At 38.6% G+C, this 22,380-nt stretch overlaps 1 protein-coding gene across 1 annotated transcript in view; it reads right to left on the minus strand.

Moving 5' to 3' along the window:
- CDH13 (cadherin 13) overlaps positions 1-22,380 on the minus strand; it is a 488,113-nt gene that overhangs the window by 75,345 nt on the left and 390,388 nt on the right. Inside the window, exon 8 of the mRNA XM_074158160.1 lies at positions 18,646-18,786. Within this exon, the coding sequence (XP_074014261.1) occupies positions 18,646-18,786 (141 nt within the window). The remainder of the gene's footprint in view (positions 1-18,645; positions 18,787-22,380) is intronic.

Below are 22,380 nucleotides of genomic sequence, written 5' to 3' on the forward strand. Positions count from 1 at the left end.
AGCAGCTTAAGTCCTCCAATTCCAAACAGACCAAATTTCTAATGCAATAAAGAAAATTCCCATGAAATACAGTTGACACCAATCAGATAAATAAGCATTTGGTATTACCTTTGGTTTAGATAAAAAAGCTCTTCCACGGGGTTGAATGCTCATTAAATCAGGACATGTATGAAGAAAATTAGTTTATTAAGCAACTGTGCTATTCCTCTCTCTTACGACTGCTTCCCCTTCTTCTGTAGCAAATCTCTACATAATATGCTAATTCACCTGCATCAAAATTGCCACACTGAACTCTTCCTAAGGAGAGCAAGCAAGTGCACCAGCAATTAATTGGATCCTAACACATATTTCTAGATACAGATTTTTCAACCGAGCTTGCCAGTTCTAGGGGAAATCATTCTAAGGGACAATAAATATTACTTTATTTCTCTACACAGCAGTATGATACACTGTAAGCAGCCACCCTTTCTTCCCTCGGAAGGGAGAAAAATGCTGTGCTTGCAGGTAGCTAGAAACATACACTATTTCTTACTTCTGAGTAAGCTCATAACTAAAGTAGAAACACGAGGAACAATTTCAATGGATCTGTAAACTCCAACAGGAGAAAAAAAAAAATCTATTTGAGGTTAGAACAAAATCTTTTTTAATCTGGCTAATGCTACTTTTGTGCTGATGCTGATCATTATATTTATTACTAAACTGTAGGACATTCCAGAGTGTTGACACCTGACTTCGCTTACTAGAAAAGCAATCACTTTCAGATATTCAGCTTGGTGATTGATATGTAGATACCCAATTTTTAGTGAATTAAACCATGTTGTATCAATTTGGTGGTCTTTAGGATTTATAATCAAACCCTGATGACATCTGATTAATGTCAGCATAGGCTCCCTGAACCTTACAATATTCCTGTTCCTTTGGAGCTCAGATCACGGCAGGCTGATTACCCCCCTGATTATCCTGAGTAACTGGGGTCAGAGGTTAGCTAGCACCACAGAACACATTTAATTCAATCAATTCAGTTAGTGAAGCAGTTGGGGAAAAAAAATTATTCCAATTGCTCTAACACTGCATTAGAAAAATTGCCCAGGATTTCTGTGCTCCAACTGATGAGCGTTTTTGCTTAATTTCTAATTTAATATTCCGCTGGGGTTTGAAACTTCAATTACTCGTGATATTTTCACTCCAAGTCAGGGGCACTGAACTTAGAGGGAGAAAGGAAAACCAGAGGAAGATCTGCCTGTATTAACCAGTATAATAACCTTTCTCACAGACACATTTCCATAGCTCAGTTGTGGTTCTCCCAGTTACACACTCTGGGCATGGCTCTGAAAAGTCCTCTTGGTTCTCTCCATTTATCCCTCTTGCCACTGCCAGATGTTAGCTCTACTTTTTCTTTTGGTAGGTTTTTTAATATTGTTTAACTGAGTACCGCTTCATTTGTCTTATAAGCAAAGAGACTTCGATCAGTTGTGATACACCACAGTGCTATATTCGGACAGCCCAGTACCCGTGTGTGTGCTCAGATGGAGTTTGTGGGAGCCCACTGAAGGTACCAGCACTGTACCTCAGTCACCTGAAGCAGCAAGTACTATGTTTGGGCTGAAATACAAAAAAGGACCTCTTCCTACACCCTGAAAGCCTCAAGGCACTTCTCACATGGAAAAAAAATGCCCAACATCTCAGTTTGACTCCTGCTAGTTAGTTTTGCATCCTATATAACAATCCCAAGTCTGCTGATACAATAAAGAATATCTGTGTGAGTCCTGAGGCTACTGCCACTGCCTCTGACTCTGTCTTCTGACCCAGAAATCAGGTGGTTATCGCAGTTTCAGTGGACTAATGATGATGGAGAACTTTCACAACACTTCAAAATGAGTCAGTGCACATCACTCAAGACATGGGGCCACAGTTGCACCAACTTTACAACCCAGCTGGACCAGGAAACAGTGAGAGTAACAGCAGGAAAAGGGGTAGAAGCTAAGGACGTGTTCAACAATTTTATAACTGTCATATTATCATTATTGCAAATTTTTCTGATTTTTTTTTTTCTGCAGTAATTCAATCTGGATTAATAATAATTCTAGATTAGGACGGATTTAGATTAGTTTTCAGTTTTACTAACAATAAATTCTTGGCTTTGTATGTAAGGTGGGCTCCCCCTTTGCCCATTGACAAGATTTTGAGTGTAACAATACAACACCAGAAGCATTATTTGCAATGCTTCTTTACAAATTAAAGCAGCTTTCCTGAGGTGGATTCTTTAATAAACGAAACGAAGTCTTACACCTCCATTTTCCCCGCAAGCAGCAAAAAGTTGCAATTTAATCTTCCTCTTGCCCATGGAGAGGATCCATTTTCTGTATGTTCCTTTGGGGTTCTTTGGAATGAAAAATGCTATATGGTTATAAAACATTCTCTTAATGAAACTCACTCTGAACTAACTCTGGAATTGATGAATCTCCTCCTAGGCCCCTGTGTACATTTGCCCATGGCACAAAGTCTGACATAGCTGTCAGGCTCCCTTACCTTAAGAGAAACACAAAATAGGAACTACAGGATAATTGCAGGTCAGAAGTTTGGTGTATTAGCAGAGATGTGAAGAAGATCACAGTGCACTTAAATGGGACATAAAGCTCCCTATCCAGTGCTTATAGACTCTCATTTGTGTATGAAATATCCTCAGCCTGTTCTATAACAAAACCCAAAACAAATAAAAAGAAAACATCTAAATGATACAATCAAATTTTCCATATTAAACGCAAAACCACATGTACAGAAGAAAATAAACAGCAGCAAAACCTCATCACATCAAAACGCTCAAAATATATACACTTCTCCTGTGGTGAGGATGAAAGAAGAAGAAACCACATATAGCAGATGTTAGTTTTGTCACTTACTCTGCTGCTGGAAAGAATCGCGGACAATAAAGGCAATTTAATGTTGCAAAAACAGCAAAACTGTGTTAAGATGTGTAAGAAGTAGTACGGTGTGCAAGACAGAAGCAGGAATTCTTCCATCTGCTCTTCACTGGGGAGCCCCAGCTGGATTATAGCACCCGATTCCTGCCCACAGCGTGGAAGGCAAAGAGCAATTGGAGAGGCAGATGTCTAAAGCTCATGGTCTTGAACAAATGTGACCGCAAATGCACACAGGGCGGGTGTAAAGGACTGTCTCTGTGCCACCTTCATAGTGCACAAGGCCAAGAAGTGATGGTCTTCAGTGGAGACAAGGGAAATTCTTATCAGAGATGAGGCAAATCTCGCTACTAGCAGGGTAGCTGAAGTACCATAGTAGATTGCTGGGAGAGGCTGGATCTTCAAAGCTCTTGAAGAAAAAATAAGCAAATTCTGGAAATTATATGAATAGGAGGGAGGGACTTAGGGTACCTTGAGTACCCTTCCCCTGCAGATGTCATGATAAGCCCAAATCCAAGAATCTATACAGAACAGAAAGGTCAACTAAACACTTTTGCATGGTATTCTAAAATTTTTAAGGTCCACAATACTCATTAACTTCCATGAAGCTCACTGGATTGCAATTTTTTTTTTTTTCCTGTGCCCAAAAACAAGTGATAGGAAGGAGTTCCCTGAGATTCCAGTCTCAAACTCCCCATCATACGAGACTCTTCATTACGGTGGATTTGGTGCTGACAGCTAGAGATATAGGGTGTAACTGCAAAATCACATTTGCCCTCCCTACTGCAGATAAAAGATTAAAATTGTGCCTCTGGCAGTTGCTTTCCTAGCTGGTCATATTCTCTTTTGGCAACAAAACATAACGAAAGGGGAGAAGAAAATAATTATGATCTCAATTTGGGGAAGGATTAAAAGAGAACAAGAATGGCACAACTAGATACCCAAATTTAATTGCTTTGAGACTCCCTGCAACGTGGCCACTATAAAAAAATACCTGCTCCAGTTACAACTCCTCCAATTTTACCAGTAAATTAACAACTCTTTCCTAGCAGTCCCACAGGGACAAACTGCTCCTGCCACTGCAGAGAAGGTTTCTGAAGAAAATCCTGCTTTTTTTACAAATCTCAAACATTACTTCATCATTTTCCTGAATTGTCTGGCAAAGAGGTATTTAAAGGCCTGCATTTAAATTCCAGAGCAGCTATGAAATGAAGAAAGCAGATTGATTCACATTCTGTTCCACTACTCTCTATGCCAAAGTGATTTTTATCAGAGAAAAAAAAAAAAAACCAACCTAAAAAATGACAATCTGAGCCTGAGAATTCTGTTGTCAACTTCAAACCGCCAAAAATTTTTATGGTTTGCTTACAATATAAACCCTTAGAAATAGGTTTTGCAGAATAAATGCTACCAGAACCCCTAGGGCATATTATCCACTCATTCCTCACAAGTAATTAGTGCAAAATATCACCCTTACATTGCCCGCAAACCTTGCCAACAAGTAAGAATGGCGGTAGGCTGAGAGCACTGGGATTTTTACACTAATTTTTTTTCCATGGCAATGTGTCTGTTTCACGAGCTTCTAAGCCTCCATAATTTTATTCCACCTAATTTCTATATTGTCTTGTTTTGTTTGCTTATAACTTCCAGGGAGCACCTGCCATGGTCCCAGGCTGCCTCAAGACAAATAAAACATATCTTCTTGAGTGGTTGGGGCCAGCTGATGTGTGTTCCTTAGCTGCAAATTTCACTACAATTACACCCAACCTTCTCACCTCTCCCACTTACCAGTTATTATTTGCCCCTTCCTTGGTTTTTCCCAACTTGTGGCTAAGAAATTGCACAGCCTCCGCTAGCATTGTAAATGCCAGCCTAAAAGATTAAATGCAGCTGTGTGCCACCTCATTCTGCGAGACAGAACAGATAGTGTCCTCAGAGTCCACCTGCCAATCTTCAACGTAGATGGCAAGGGAGTTTTCCAATCGGATCCTGGGTGTTCCAGTGCCTAGGTTTGGCTGAATAGCCTTGAAGAGATGGGATTTAAATTGTATTGAGGATATTAGTCTAAAGTGAATGAAGTGGAGAGTATACTTCTCGTTTATATCCCCAGAGTGATAAATGTGAGAGTGTAATTTTTTTTTTTCTAAGGCAAAGAAAATGGGAAACCAACACGGATTTCAGACACATGAGAAATAGCTTATGAATTTAGATGATAGTTCAGCAGAAATAAATTGTACATCTGTTCATTCATTTTAATAAAGCAGGGAAATGACACACTGCTGGAGACCTTTGAGAATGCTGGTATTTTTAAATTATGATCCTATAATAGTAGCATTAACATTTGTAATGCTGCCCATACTTTATGAATTTAAGAAAAATAAATTTATGGGATAAGTGAGATTCAACCTATAGTCTGGACTCTGGGCATTTAAAAGTGAATAAGGTGCTTTCTGAATACTTAAAAATTATTCTGGAAAGACATTACAATAGCTCTACTGTGTAACGCAGATAACCCTCTGTGTAAGTGTTGACAAACCATGCTTATTATTTCTGAATAAATAATTCAGATGTTGAACATGCAACTGAATGAATTCATTTCTACTGACTAGTACCTACTGTTTGCATTTATAGGCACCTACAGTTTAGTACTTCCCTTTGAAAGGATTCCTTTACAGAAACAAACTAGATGTAGTCCTCAGCTGCACATGTGCATGGAAATACATACTACTTTCTGCTGAATTCAGGGAGGAATATTACCTTTCCCCTGCATCTCCCATAACACAAAAAATGAGAAATGGAAAAAGTTATGAGTTGAACACAGTGGCTTCATTGTTTCTATTTTACCATTATTTACAAAGACGGCATGCATATTTTGAGAAATAAACAAGTGAGACTGAAGGGGATGTCAAATTTTAAAAGCTTATGTTTCGATTTTCCAAACTGATCACCATGGGAAGACAATAAATTAAGAGTTCAATAATAGCTGTCATGTTTCCTTTAAAAGCACAATTAGTAATATAATTAAAATTCCCTTTTAATCGATTGTGTTAAAGCAATTGCTACTAGAGTAAAGAGAATCTAAAACTGATTAGTTGCTCACATATTGCCTCATTGATCAACTGATCTCATTCAAGAAAAGGAAAAACAGGCAACCCTGACATCCTTGAAAAGTGTTGAAGTTCAGCTGAAATCAGATGTCAGAATTTGAGACCTCTTTTTGTAATGCACCCTACACTGTTTCCCACTAACACACCAAATGAGTCAAGAGTGCATGGTTAAATATTTAATCTTCCTAAAGCAAAGACTTCACAGAGGCTATGCTGGAACCCAATATTGCTAAAAGAGGTACCTTACTGCTAACATCTATATCTATATCTACCAGCCTGTGAGTGTGTTCATGTGCTCTGTATTGCTCACTCCAGTTCCAGCAGGCAGTCCAAAAACAATCTCAACAGGCGGTCTAGGTAAACAAGACTTATTGTAATTTGGTTCTCTCATGAATACAGAAGAACTGAAGAAAAGAAATACCTCTGGGACACAGAAGACCCCTAGGCGAACACTTACCATTGACAGAAACTGTACAGATTTATTGATTGGAACTGCATTTTAATCATATGGCTGGAGGAAAGAAAACAGTTTCTAGAGACTGCCAGTCAGCCCCAGCATGGGGCATGAAAAACTGTTTCTGCTGTTAATATCAGGCAGTGGCTATGTTAGAGTAAAAGGACATTAAAGAGTTCAACATCTGCAGGCAAAGTTGAATTTATTTACTCATGGCTTCAATTATTATTTAAGATGGAAAACTTGAAAAGGTCAGAGCTGCTAACTTCGAAAGCATGCCCTTCATTTGTCTTCAAACATACACTTTTTTCTTAGCATAGTTCAACACTGAACCAATTAATCAGGTACAGTGTTCTCTGTTTTCAAATGCTAGTTCTGTTATTTTCAAGTAGATAACTAAAACCAAACCAAATTTTTTGTTTTAATTCATATTAGAAAATGCAATTTGAGAAAAATAAAACATCTGGTCTTCAGCTTAGGTAAGCAAACATCTGTGGGCCTGTGTTTCTACCTATATAGATATGCATAAGTATAAAATCCAGATTTACATTATGGTCTAATCCTGCATTCACATCTCCATGGAGCACTGTTTGGATGGGAGCCATAGCTTGGATACAGGCAGCTACGAATATCAATACTGTAGATAAATCTTTTTCCTTGATATTATTTCAGCAAAAGACAACGGTTGGTTTAGATTTAAGTTTATTTAGCAGGATTGACTTTTCTTATGCACCTTCTGAAAGTTTCTCACAACTCCTTGGATTTTTCAAACTTTTTTTGAACTAAAAGATTGCTTTCAACCCTTTAAACTTGTTGAGGACAGCAGCACTCTCCTTACCATCAGTCTTCTAAATGAAGAAAAATCATTGATCTAAGAACATCTGACAGTACTACATAACGTATGGGCACTGCTGGCCTCAGTGACTGAAGGCGGTCAAAACAAATGAGCTGAGGAGGAGGAAATAAAGCATAAAAGAAAAAAATGAGATGATGTGTGGAAGCAGACAGTGATGGTACTCGATTTATAGAAGGCAGGCAAAGAGCGTACATGGACTTTTGCAAGTCATAAGCAAACAGTCAGTTTAAGTCATGAAAACAGAAAGATGGTTCTCAAGGGAAGCAGGCAGCGACGAGATGAAGAAGGGGGAACGGAAAAAGGAAGATCTTCCAGAAATAATGGTACAGGAACAAAATCATGGGGACAGAAAGAGGATCATGAAATGACAAAGGTCAGAAAGATAACTCTTTATGAAATACTAGAAGAAGAGTTTTCCATATAAAAAGACAGCAAGGAAAGTGATGAAAATAAGAACAGAGAGAAAGGGGATGTCACACTCAGCAAAAAGGAGCCAATGGACATATCACTGAAATAAGTCTTGGTAGATCTGAGGCAGGAACTGGAAACAGGAGGAGGGAGGCATTAAGGGATGACTGTTCCGGCTCAGAGTCAAATGACAGACTCAAGGAGTTTGGAGAGGAATGAAGAAATAAAGCTAATTATTAAAATTCAGAAAAGGCTCATTACAGGTTGCTGACTGGACTTGCTGGCTTGCAAGGGAGAAAGACCAAAAGAAGAGTTTTCTGGTTGGTTGGTTTGGGGTGGTTTGTTTTTAAAAAGAGAATGATGAAGCAGGTAGAAGGGATTCTGAAGAATGATGCAAAAAGACAATGATAAATTTCAGCACTGACTAAATTAAATATCAAGACGACTAGACAAGTAAGTAGCTGGAAGAAATCTTCCAAAATATGCAGAGAAGTGAACAAAAACATCTTTAAAAAAGCTGCATCAAGCTGAATGTAAGAGGAGAACAGGAGTTAGAACAAAATTCAAAAGGACTGGTCATAGAGCAATAGTGTTGGAGGGAAACATAGGGTCAGGTAACCAACTGGGATTCAGGGATTTTTCATAATGGGGTCAAAGTCTAGAGCGGGGAAGTGAGGATAACATCTACTCTGTGTACTGTTGGGATTATACTTTTTCTTGTGGCATATGGACTGAGAACACAGGGGAAAACATTTGTAAAAACAAATAAATATTAAGTGACTGTTAGACAGCCGGCTAGAGAAAGGGCTACCCTTTAAGCAAATAAGCATCTGGGACTCTAAGGCAAACAAGTCCTGGAAATAAGCCAAAGTAGAAAGTACAAGGATATGAATAAATTACACTCCTGAACCATCTTCCTCAACAGAGACTATAACTGCAAAGAGTTCTGTATGAATCCCCTAATCTGTTTTTTTTCTGAAATGTATCAACACTGTTTTCATTCCAGTAAGTTCAAGAGACGATCAGCCTTATAGAATTTTATTGCTTTCCAAATGAGTCTCTTTCATAGGCACTTACTAACAATTTTACTTGAATAAATGTACAGCTCCTTTTAGCATGTTGATTTTTATCGGTTCACTATTTTAATGTTTCAGAGCAGAAGGAAAAAAGATATTTTGTCTAAATAATCCTGACATTTTGATTCGTATGCACAGATGGTTAGCAAATTTTGTAGTAGCCAAATCAGTTTTATTGTTGCTGACAAAAATCTTAAGATCTCACTTGTCAGTGAAATTGATAAACTGATCACAAAACTCATTCCACTCTAGTAGAATGACCTAAGCAGTCATATAACTATTATTTTTGTATGAATATACTTCAGCTTTATAAATCCCGTCTGCTTATACAAACTGCAACTATGATACCAGCTTGCACATATTGTGTAACTGCTATTAAGTAGGGTTTTGTCTGGTGGAAGTTGAATATGCTAAGATCTATAGAGTGTTATCTTGTTTAATCCTGCTTTTAAAATAGAACTCCTACAGATGCTAGAGGCATATTAACAGTGTGGGTTTCTTAACTCATGAGATTAAAGTGATATTTTCCTACACATCTAACAATTCCTCTATTTATTATTCCTCAAATCAGCTGTGCTCTGTCAGACAAGGAGATTTAGAGTTCTTGCGATTTCTGTTAAGATTCCACATTCTACATGTGAGGAACTATAGCCCTTTTATGTACATAAAATAAAAGTCCCTTCAAGCCACAGAAATTTTTTGCTGGCTGCACTCGAACGTAATACCTGGTCATTGATTCCCCACTACTTGCCCACCAATTTACATTCTGTCTGGGCTGAATGAGATAATGATGACTTAGGAGCCACTCTGCAATGAATACCATGTATGGAAACCACAGTGTTTCCACACAGAATTTAGGATTCAGTCAACTGGATGTTATGTGGACAAATGAGGTCTCCCAATACAGAACCCAAAAGTTAATTTGAGAAAAGAGATTGATACATTTTTTCATATGTTGATCTGAAAATAATTATGTGACATTTCTTTGAAGTCTGGGTGTCACCTACCTCCACTCAATGTTGAAAGTGGAACTCCTTGGACAGTTAATGAGGGACAATGTGCTATAAACCACTCGCGGTGAAAAGTAAAATTAAAGGAAATGTCCATGGAGTGCTTCAGCAGCACAATCAGAGGGAAAAAAAATTAATTTCTCAGGCAAAAGACTCCAATTTTAAAATTTATATTAAAACTGAAATCTCTAGAAAGCACTCCTAATTTGATTTGAAGGCAACTGCAAAATTCCAGCTGGAGAGAAAATGTTTAATTGGAAAATCACATAGCCATTCCTAGCAATGACTGCTAATAATTATGTTTATACAGCTTCCCTGAATAAGTGTCCAAGATTAGGTCTGGAGACATTACATTATCTTTGTTTAGCTTGTGCTTCTCTCCAGAGTCTTTGTTTGAGCCTTTCTTCCTCTTTAATTTCTACCATCCAGTTACTTACCCAAACGTATTTGTGCTAGAGGTAGTCAAAACTCTTACTGCTACTGTTTGCTTTGTAATTCAGACCTTAATATCTATGGTAAAGTTCACACTTCATAGACCACATTGAGAAAGCACATTAACCTTCACTTCTTGTAGAAGAGAGCAATAAATTGTGAGTTTATGCCTTTTTTGTTGCTCGCAGTGTTTGGATATTTGCTGTTAGTGGAAGCAGATGGAAGAAGTCTTCAGAGGATAGTCAGCACTGGAATGGTTTTGTGGTGAGAATTTACCAGCTGTAGTGAGAATTGCTGTTATTACCACTGAGTTGCTGCTGACCTTCCAAGCATAACCAAAGGGTTACAAAAGGCAAGGACTCACACAGAAGTTTGCTTCAGGATTGCTCAGATCAGCTGATCATAACAAATCAAGGAAACTAAACAAGAGCAGGAAAGGAGCACAGAAAATGAGAAAAGAGGGGGAAAAAAAAAAGGGACTGGCAAAAATACAAGTTTACTATGTGAGCTGACTTCGAGAACAAGGATGCTGGGAAAAAATCAGATCTGGAGAAGCAGTGAAGTGCCTTTGTGTTCCTCCCCAATTTCACACTGTTTGAATGATCATTTCTATTCATAGAACCTTTCCTGTACTTATACAAGTGTTTCTCAGCTGCTTTCAGATTATAAAGCAGGCACTCTGTTGTTTTATGTACCACTGAAATGTGTTTATCTGGAGATTAAATAGACAACTTCATGTATTTCATGACCTTGGTGGAGAGAAACAAAGCAATGAACTCACCCTTCGCAAGCAAAGATAAATGTAGAAGTCTGCTGCCTACTGCTATGCAGTGCATCCAGCTCTAATTATGTGATAAGTGGATGGACTCAGTGTTAAACATATTTTGCAAAAGTTCTTGAACAAAGTGCTTACACTGGTTATGCAGATAGCTTGCTGAAAGCCACATGAATACAAATTATTATGCACACAGCGTGAATCTGGATGACTACAGGAAACACTGGTCGTCCAAGCCCTGTTTTTTGCTGAACGGTCCTCTATTTCAGTCAATGCACAGAATGAACGTATTTGTTTTGCTTCCTCTCTCTAAAATTTTTCCATTCTTGCTTGTAATGCTGCAGCAGAGTATTTGTTTTTAAGGTCATTGGTAATTCAGTGCTGAGTGGTGCTGAGCATTTCTCATTACATGAGAAACCTCAAACCAGCAAATTCTGATAAGAACTGACATATAATATTGAAGAAGAAAAAAATAACAAAAAGGTAATTTCATTATTCAGATAGCCAGATTGTTTAAATAAGTCTTCCAGATGTCCTTAGTTTGGTACCACCACAACTCAGAAATATTAACAAACGTTCTTCTTGATCACAGGCATTTTTCCAAGTTATTTGAAAGTGATTAAGTTTAGAAGACAGACAGACATTTGGGATCCTAATTGCAGTGGGAGTCAAGGCAATCTATGCTTCTACAGTCAGCTTAATAAACCCCAGTGGGAATTAGATGTCTTTACACCTATTTTTTAAGTCCAACAAGGTCTTCTTTTTTATCTTTGACACTTAAAATTATTTTGAAAAAAAAAAAAAGTCTAAATGCCTATGTTATTTAAATGCTTAGATTCGTAAACTGCTCCTGTGCTTTTGAAAATCTGTCCTGCAGCTCACGACAGCTAAGAAAACTCTGAATGCCTTGAACTTTAACAGAACTGAAAGTAGTGCCCATGAAGAAACGGTACAGTTAAGAGAACTTTACTAAAAATTTCAAATATTCTGTTATTTTTGCAGTGAGAACAGAATGCTTACAGTCTTAACTTAGAAAATATTTATCACTATTTAGATACTTGTTTCCTTTCACATGGATTTAATTTATAGCTTTTCATTTGACTAATAGATACTCTCTAAACTAAATTAATAGCTACTTTGCAAATAGACTCCAGTAGAAACACATATTCAACTACGTCTTTGCCTTGCTTTAAACATGAAAGAACACAAGTCAGTTATCGGACAACTTGATCTCTTCTGTTTTCAGCAAAACTGTTAGGTTAATATTTGTGGGGAAAAACATGAGTGTCACAGGTTTAACACGAGTTATTTTAGAAATGGGCAATATATCCCGAGTTGCAAACTTCTTGTCTTTGTGCATGGTCCTGATAAAAAAGATATTAAGGGCATAATCTGTCCTCCATATCTATGAGGACAACAGAAGGTGTAATGATTTTACATTCTAGCAAAGGAAAGTCAGATCAGGCGATGCAGAAATTTTCATTGTTAAGACTTGCTCAGGAACAGACTGTGGAGCCTTTTGATTTTCGATCTCTGGATGGTTTAAGAACAGGTGAGACATATGTTAGAAGGATGATGTAGGAATAGCAATCCTGCCTTGATCATGTTTCCTCTATTTTACGTGACCAGAGAAATTATCTTTGAATTCTGCCGTTCACATCTGGAAAATACACCAGGTAATATCTTTCATTTGTTTTCAAGTAGCTTTTTGGGCACCTGGAGCTTCAGATATGTCAAGTGTGTTCGTGAACTGCTACAAGAGTATAAAGTGGAAGTAAAGCTGAGTGAAAAGGTTAGTGCAAATACTTATCTAGTATACAGGAGTTTCTGAAGGGTAAGATATGATTCAGGAGCCTTGCTAGCTGTATTTACAGCTCTAGAAAATACAAGGATGGCCAAAGTGCTTATCTCTGATGATCCCTAGCCATTATGAAGCTGTTTTTTATGCCAAAGTTTACTAACAGCTGTAGAGGCTTTGTCCTGCTCTGCTGAGTTTCTGTATGAATGCTGCTTTCCCTACATGTAAATTGTCTCACAGTCCAAAAATGGGAGCCAAATGGAAATTCCAATGTGCATTTTGCTCATGTGATTTTCCTAAAATGGTTTTATCCATTCCGCAAAACTATTTCTCATGACAAAGCAGTACTGGAGACATTTTGCTTCAATTCGAATAGGCTGCTACAACTTAAAGACTGGTTCCCATAACATAGCACAGCCCTATTTCTTAACTGTTAGCCTGGTAACGGCTTCTTCTCATCTGTTCAGATCTGCTTATCGCTGCTCAAGTCCCTTAGCTCAGTCGTCTGCGCTTCCAACATCCAGCATTGAGAGAATGGTAGGTGAAATGGGAAAAAACAACTCACACAACTATGGTCCTCAGTAGTGATTTCTCCAAATCAGATGTAAGGGTTCAGAGGGAGTTACAGGGGAATCATCTACCATTAACAGATTGTTGGTGTCCAAAGATAGGGTCCAGATCACTGGCAAGACCCACAGAGAAAGGAGTAAGATTAATTAGGAGTCCCAAAGGGCAACATTTTCCCTGTTAGACAAGATAAGAAGGACCAGGACTTTCACATCACAGACTAAGAGGTGAGACTTGCTGGTTTTTAATGTGCAAACTGAATGGACAGATCTGGTCTCTGTTGGTAAAGTTTGTCTAGCATGGAAAATAACAGTATCAGGTCTAAGAGCAAAAGTTTCATAAAAGAAATATGGAACAAAGAGCCAGGAGGAGCCTTAAAAGTGCTTTTAGCTCAGTATTTGGTCCTCAATATGATTTAGCCAATACCAAGAATCAAGACAGGGACTCTCAAAACTACAAGCATGTTTCTCAACAGCCTGAGCTAAAAAATAAATCTCTCCACATGGTGCTCTGAAAGTCTCATATCCTCTTTGAACCATGAGGAGACGGAGATACATACTGTACTCCAGGGGCCATTTTACCCCAGTGGGTAGCCCAACTGAATCAGAAGGCAGTGCTGGAAGTCATCATAAATCATGGTGACAAGCAACCTATTCACTTACAGGTCTCTATAGGAATTGATGAATCATTTATTAAAGCACACATTAGTCATTTATTACTCTTTTATAAACCATTTATCAGTAGATATTCAAATTGTGAGCAAATCATATTTTTCACTTAAGACTCAGCACCAGTATATCTCAAATTTCACTGTAGTGATGTTTTGTCAAATTACACAAATTTTCTTCTGTTCACAGGAGGCAAGCGTCTTTATATAACTGGTAAATTCATTTCTAAGATCATATATTGCTAAAATATAAACTAGGAAAAATATTTTCCCAAGTCCTACTCTTTTGAGGTGACAGAATTCTTCCTATTTTGCATTACTTTGTCCCAGAAATGGATGAAGTTGAAGGTGAAGATGGAAGTGGCAAAAAGAGGAACTCTCTCAAGAATGAGACTGTTCCCTGGCCAAATGAAGTCTCTTTCTAATGAGCAAGTGACAGCACTTTGACAAATCCCACTACTTTCCAATGTATGATTAGGGCTACGCTGCTGTCCCAAATCTGAGGTGAAGGACAGATGTGCGAATTAGGTGGACTGTAGAAAAATCATCCCCTTAAGCCACAGCACTGCATTCTTCTCTCAAGCACTTGGTTGTGTCTACTAAGAGAAGACAATATATCTGATATTAAGGAAAAATAAAGTATTACTAAAAAGCAGCAATGGAAGCTTCTACTTGGGAAGAAATACTTAAAATCAGAACAGAAGTCAGAAGAGGTATATATATATATATACACACTCAGTGGAATCCCATTTTTGAGCATTCAGTAATCGTGTAAGACCAGAAGTAGGATTTGTTGTACTATTTTTTCGGGAGAGGAAGAATAGACAGGAAGGGGTGGAATCCATATTGCTGTCATATTAAAACAACATTTTTTCCTCCGCTGGGTCTTAGGGAAGATCTGGGCAGAACCATGGCTACAGGAACAGATACAAGAAAGCATTTGCCAGCTTGCGGCTTCCAGCAGATGTTATGTTGCTAGTTTTTCATCACACTTCTACCACAGTGACATTAACTGTAGACTAAAATCATTGTTTTGCAGTCATACAACACTACAGTGGTCTGTCCCAATTGTTAACGTGACACAAGAAAATAATTCTCATTTTTCTTAATGTGCTAGGTATAAAAGCAATACTCAGCACCATTAGCATTCACCCAGTCTAACTCATTCCACACAATTTGAGTATCCTGCAGCACACAAACCAGGTACCAGATTTTCCAGAATGATCAATTCCTGCTCCTTGCTTTGCTTCATTTCTTACTTTCACATAAGTAATCCCTTGCTGCTGAACAAAAGTTGAGCCTAAGCCTTTAACTTGCTGGAAAGGAAATGTCAATTTGCTCTTTGTGATACAAACTACATGTTGTATTCAGTAATAATTCACAAAATTAATTTAAAAACTCTTTCCTATACTAGAAATCGGCTTGTAAATTTAAAAAAAATTCTGAAAAAGAGGCCACTAACTTTACAAGTATCTCTATTTTCATTCTCTATAATTTAAATCTACCACAATATCCTGGCCATTGTGACCTTGTAAAAGGTAGACCTTGTTACCTCACCTGGGATTTTTTGAGAAGCTCTTAAAACATTACTCTTTTAGGCATTAAAGATGAAATTACTTAAACCCCTGAAGGGAACAGGGTACTGTTTGCGTGCCTGAATGGATTTTTGCACTGCTCAGAGCCTATTATGAACAGTAAGGATAAGTATATATTTGAAAAAGAACAAAGCAGATATTTTGGAGGTGTGTAGAGTGATGGGGCAGTAACAAAATAATTAACTGGGCTGAATCCCACAAAGCAGTGTCTCATACATTAACTCATCAAAGTACGTGACACATACTTATAACCTCAAGGGCTTAAACTATTCCTCTGAAGTTAATGGAAGTGCTGTGTTGGATCACAGCCAGGCTTGCTCAGCTTCTTCTGTGATTATGCTCTGACATACCATCAGTGAATATTTCCCTAAGCACAAAGGCCACAGCTGCATCAGAATGGCACCGGTGTGGTGGGCAGGGGAAAAAAATAGCAGAAGAATAGATTCACTAGATAAATACTTCCTCTTTCAGCAAGATCTACATAAACCCAATAGAGGCTACTGCAAAACTGCATACAGCAACAAAGGAGCATTTAGACCCCTCTGAAAACATCAAGTAAAGACCATTAATGAGCGTTTTGAGTGAGTGTGTTAGGACCCGACTTCCAAAGAATAAATGTAGTAAATAGGAGTACACAGAAGTGTACCGTTGCTTAGGGGTAGGTCCATAAACTTATTTCTGGAGAAAAAAAAAAGAGGAAGAGATTGCTGAAGTGTCAAAAGATAAAATTCATCTTCAATGGACAGAGACATGCTCATGCATGGCTGACATTACCTTGCCCTGAGGACTCAAAGAAATATCTCTTAACACATATAAGACTTCTTGGAAATAGAAACATATAGAAATTTTCAAAATTGAGAGAAAATTTTTCAAAATTGGAGAAAGCTATGAAAAAATCATTAACCTTCTCCCTTGCCATTCACAGAATCATTTGGGTTGGAAGAGACCTTAAAGATCATCTTTTTCCAAGCCCTCTGCCATGGGCAGGTACACCTTCCACTAGATCAGGCTGCTCAAAGCCCCATCCAGCCTGGCCTTGAACACCTCCAGGGATGGGGCATCCACAGCCTCCCTGGGCAACCTGCACCAGTGTCTCACCATCCACACAATAAATAATTTTTTCCTAATATCTAATCTAAATCTCCCTTCTTTCAGTTTAAAACCATTACCCCTCATCCTATTGCTCCACTCCCTGATAAAAAAGTCCATCCTCCTCTTTGCTGTAGGCCCCCTTTAGGTACTGGAAAGCTGCTGTAAGGTCTCCCTGAAGCCTTCTCTTCTCCAGGCTGAACAATCCCAACTCTCTCAGCCTATCTTCATAGGAGAGGTGCTCCAGCCCTCTGATTATCTTTTTGCCCCCCTCTGGACCCATTCCAACAAGTCAATTTCTGTTCTGTGCTTGAGGACTCCAGAGCTGGATGCAGTACTCCAGGTAGGGTCTCACCAGAGAGGAGTAGAGGGGCAGAATCACCTCCCTCAACCTGCAGGACACACTGCTTTTGATGCAGCCCAGGATATGGTTGGCTTTCTGGGTTGCGAGTGCACATTGCCAGATCATGTTCATCAGCCAACACCCCCAAGTCCTTCTCCTCAGGGCTGCTCTCAATCCATTCTATGCCCAGCTTGTATTTGTGCTTGGGATTGCCCTGACCCAGGTGCAGGACTCTGCACTTGGCCTTATTGAACTTCATGAGGTTCACATGGGCCCACCTCTCAAGCCTGTCCAGGTCCCTCTCCATGGCATCCCTTCCCTCCAGTGCGTCGACTGCACCACACAGCTTAGTGTCATTGGCAAACTCCCTGAGGGTGCACTCAATCCTGCTGTCCATGTTGCTGACAAAGATGTTAAACAACACTGGTCCCAGTACCAGCCCCTGAGAAACACCACTTGTCACAGGTCTCCACTTGGACATCGAGCCATTGACCGCACCTCTTTGAGTGTGGCCATCCAGCCAATTCCTTATCCACCAAGTGGTCCATCTGTCAAATCCATGTCTCTCCAATTAGAGACAAGGATGTTGTGCAGGACTGTCAAATGCTTTGCACAGTAAATATTACTGAAATCAAATATAGCTTTATTAATATATATATAATATATATATAATATAACAATGCATTCTACATTCTATAAAACACCATTTAGTGCACAGTCTAGGGTACTCAGTGTCGTGTTTATACAGTGTCCAGACTTTTGAACTCAAATTCATTGACTTTTACTGTGTCAGATAAGGAATGTATTTGGCCCCTGTGCTTAAAGATGAAGAGAATGCATTGAAAATTTGGGTTAATTGAGCTGCATCAACAGCATATGTCAAATAAAAGCAGTGCTATTTTAGGTAGAAATTATACTATCAGAAGAAAAAAACAGGCCAGCAAGTAAGCATTTGTTTTACAAAAGGGAAAAAGGCATTGAGAGAAAATATCTTTAGACAGGAGGAGGACAGCAGCAATCTTGAATTCATCTTGCAGGAAAAAAAAACTTTCCTTGCAAATTCCACATACAGGTTAAATTTAAAGCTTTTAGGACTAGAGCTTTTGTTACAGAACTCTCAACACTAGCTGTCTCACAGGTGAATTACTGAAGCTAGGACAAAACATGTTGCTTTCATCCATGTTTCTGATCATCAAAAGCCCTAAAATAGAACACAGGCAGGAGGGAATTATCTATTTTCTTCCATATGAGCAAAAGTAGAAAGTTACCACTAGCAAACTCATTTTACAGGTTTTCATCCTGCTAGCTAACTTCTGAATGATATCTCTTGACATAAATTTTTACCTTCTGGTTGCATTTTGTTTTGGAAAGGATGCATACGAATTTATTAAGGTAGAAGAAGAAAATAGCGGCTCCAGAAAAGTCTGTCTCATCAAGCTAAAAAGATGTCTTCAAGTATTTTCTTCCATTAAGGAACATTTTTATATTTAGAAACAAGCTTATTACAAGTACATGCACCATTTTGTAGAATGCAGATGGCAAACTCTTACCTCCTTCTTGGTAAATTCTGGTGGATGGTCATTTTTGTCGTCAATAAGAATAGTGGCAGTTGCTGTGCCGGTTAGTCCCACATCAAGGCCACCCATATCCTTAGCTTCTATAACTAGCTCATATTTCGGGGTTTCCATAGTCTGAAAAAATAACAGAAAAGGAAAATTTAAAACAAACAAACAAACAACAACCCACAACTGATTGCATACTACTTTTAATTCACATTAAAAGAATAAATTAAGAAAATCTAAAACTTAATTTGGCTTGATAAAACATGGTACAGAAACAGATCTGTTACCATAGTGTTTTACCAAAACAGCACATCCTTCTATAAACTTCAGCTGCTACAATGGAAAACTTATTTGGAATACAGTATGAAGGAATACAGGCAAATATTGGTAACCAGTACATAATCTATACTGTTATTTAAGGAGATTAGGGAAGAGGAGAGAAATTAAAATATACCTGCTCTTTAAGAGTAAGATCTCACTGCAGTGCACCAATATTTAGCAGCTTGCTTCATCAGTATTATAATGGGAACATAATTAAATACTAATGTCACAATCTACATATAAATTCACTTTATTTTATTAAATCACATTCTTTCTGTGTATTAGCATTTAGAATGGTAATCTAAGTTTGCTTCACTGTAAGAAACAAGAAAGCAGTTTCTAAAATGGGCAACAACCACCAGTTATTGCACAAAGCAAATGTGTATAGTACATTAACGATTTACATCTATAATATCCAATTCCTATGTCGTGGTTATTTATCTGACTGCCTACATATCATAGAACCAGACTGCATAGGACCATAGCAAATGCCATCCTTAATTTCATGCAAACCCTCCCCCGAAAGACAGCCAAAACTTGGAAAAAGAAATTTGTGGCCACCATTCTGCAATGGGAATGTGACAGCATTTCTAATTCACTTCTTTCACATCAGGCATGAAAGCACATCTGTTTGCAAGCTGGACAATGGTAGTAATACATCCTATCAAAGGGAGCTATTACGAGCATCAGAACCTCATAGAGGATTTTGACATGGATTTCACTGGAGACAAGACTAGGCATCTAATTAAAATGAATGTTTTCCCCATTTGTATGGCTGCCTTATATGGAACCATCTGCCCAAAGACCATATGTGCTGCATCATCAATGGAGGACATTGATGGGAAGGTGCTGCAGTCACCTTTAAAACTATATGGTAAGAATATCACATGCACTCAGGAATGTTTTTTCAAACACTGCTTGAAAAATAAGTCTGGATCTCAGGGGCAAAGTGACATAATGATGCCAGAAAGGGGCTGGGGCACCACTGCTAGAAGGCTTTTTTAACCTCAGACCAGCTCTACCAGCAAATTGGTTTTACAAGAACCAAGGCTACACACCTTTGACATCACCCATTCTATGTCCTTCATCTAACACTTTTCCAGAGAATTAACATACAGGGAGACAACTGGTGTGAGACTCTCTATAGCACAGAACATTTATGAAAAGCTCATGTCCAGCTTCTCATTCATCAGTACCCCCAAGTCCTTCTCCGCAGGGCTGCTCCCAATCCATTCATCCCCCAGCCTGTGTCTCGCTATTTAAGACTTTAAAAGACTGACTTCTCATCTCTGGCTTAGCAAAGCAACCTCTCAGACCACCCAATTTTCTCTGTAGCTAAACAATTTGAAAGCATTCACTAAACAGTGCATTTTGCATTATACATTTTCCTGGGTACATCACAACACCTTTCTTGGAGCACACGTAAGGAGGAGATCCCAACTCCTTAGTACTTAGATCTTGAAGCATTTTTAGTCCATGAGAGAAGAAACTGTATCAGTTGTTCATCAGATCAGCTATTACGAACCAATATATTTGCATGTAAAACCAATAAGTCAAGCTGGAAGATATATTTCGTTCTAAAAACATATGGAATACTAAAAAAATCAGATGCCACTGCTACTTAAGGAAATACATTTCTTAGGATCCCCTAAGTCTTCCAACATTATTGCACGAAATTCATCTCAGAAGGCAGCAAACCCAGAACAGGAGTTTGATTTATAATTTCATATAAATATACGCAAAGAAATATTACTGACGTGTCTCCAACACAAATTCAGATTATAGAGTGGAACAAAATTTACAGTTTTCATATATTTATTTTCTAAAATATTTTGAATGTATTTAAATCTGAATGGAGATTCTCTCCCCTCTCCTGGATGCAACTTTTTCATTATTTTGATTAGGAAGTTGTTATTATTGTATGGAAAACTTGCAAAGCCATTTATCACTTCATGTTTATAAGCCTCTGCTCAGAAAGACCATTTTTACTCACAAATTGGCCTTTTTTCCTTTGAAAACTGTCCCATTTTCTATTGAAAGCAAGCCCATTTATGCTAGAAATTGTGTCTACTGCAGCAGAAATTTCTGTGACAGGAGTCCAATGTTTAAGCTTACAACAGAATGTGAAAAACATTGAATGTTGAGTAGTGTTTCATATCATTATGAACACTTCACACTTTCCGGCTATGCAGCACTTTCTACATCGAGTTCTGTCACCAAATATTTGCTTTGTTAAAGAAAGCAACTCCTAACAGATCCAAACCCGAGAGCAAAGACATGTTCCCATCAGATGCTCTCTTTACACTAGGAGATTGCATGTAAAGGACTTTTTAGCTTTTACCATACTTATAGCCCACTTAATTCAGGCACTAGAAGCAATTATTTGGGTCTGTGTGATTTATCACACTACTGGTAAATCCTGGGACACAGGAGTGGGGATCTGTAGACAGAGCATGGGTCCCTGTGCTCTTACTAACCCCATTCCTCAGCTGATGATGCTGTGGAGGGCCAGGGTGGAATCTGTGCTGGGACCATCCCCCAGGGCAGGGGCTGCACTGCAAGATGTCATGGAAACTCTTCTTTTCCTTCCTCACACTGCTCTGGTCTTTTACCCCAGCACAGTCTGTCCCTGCACTGGCTTCCACCTTGTGAGAAATAAGTGCTTCTTGAAGGGGGCAATGGAGGAGAAAAGCAGCCTGCCTCCCCTGTCTCCATCCCTGCTACACTATGGAGGTAAGGGATAAATGCAGCACCCACTGTTGGTAGCATTTTGGGACCCCACAGTCGCTCAGACTGCTGTCCCACCATGACATTGCCTGTCCGCAAAGCCAGGCCTTCTGCTTCTCAAAGCCAACCTTCTCTGCAACCTAGACCCTAAAGCACACTCTTGCAAAAACAATCCAATCAATACCATTTGGAGCGTGAGATGTTAGCAATATAAATATGTAACGACTCTCAACAAAGTAGATCTACAGCTATGAAGGATAATAGATTATTTTAGTAAATGAACATGAAGCGCTGTTTGTGTGGCTTATTATTTATCAACTGTGACTTTGTACAGTGTAACACTGTTGAGAGGGTTTGTATAATTACAGCAGGAGAACCATTCCTTTCCCCATAAATTTTCACTCCAGTCATTTAACCACGGCAGGGGTGACACTGGCAAATTGTTTGGTTTGCCAAGGAGGTGAGCTGTGTCTTGAGTGTTTTTCTTTGAAGGCCCACCTACCGCCGTTCCCACCGGTGTTAACATTCCTATCAGATTTCACTCCCCTGCCGCCTTGACATAACTGGCTCAGCACTGGTAAACAACAAGGGGCCAGAAAGGCACTTTTTCAGATTTCATATTCCTGACAAAGACAGCAGAATCTAATCACAAAAGAAGGAAATAAAGAGTTCGGT

This window comes from Numenius arquata, chromosome 13 (genome assembly GCF_964106895.1).
Source record: "Numenius arquata chromosome 13, bNumArq3.hap1.1, whole genome shotgun sequence".
NCBI lineage: Eukaryota > Metazoa > Chordata > Aves > Charadriiformes > Scolopacidae > Numenius > Numenius arquata.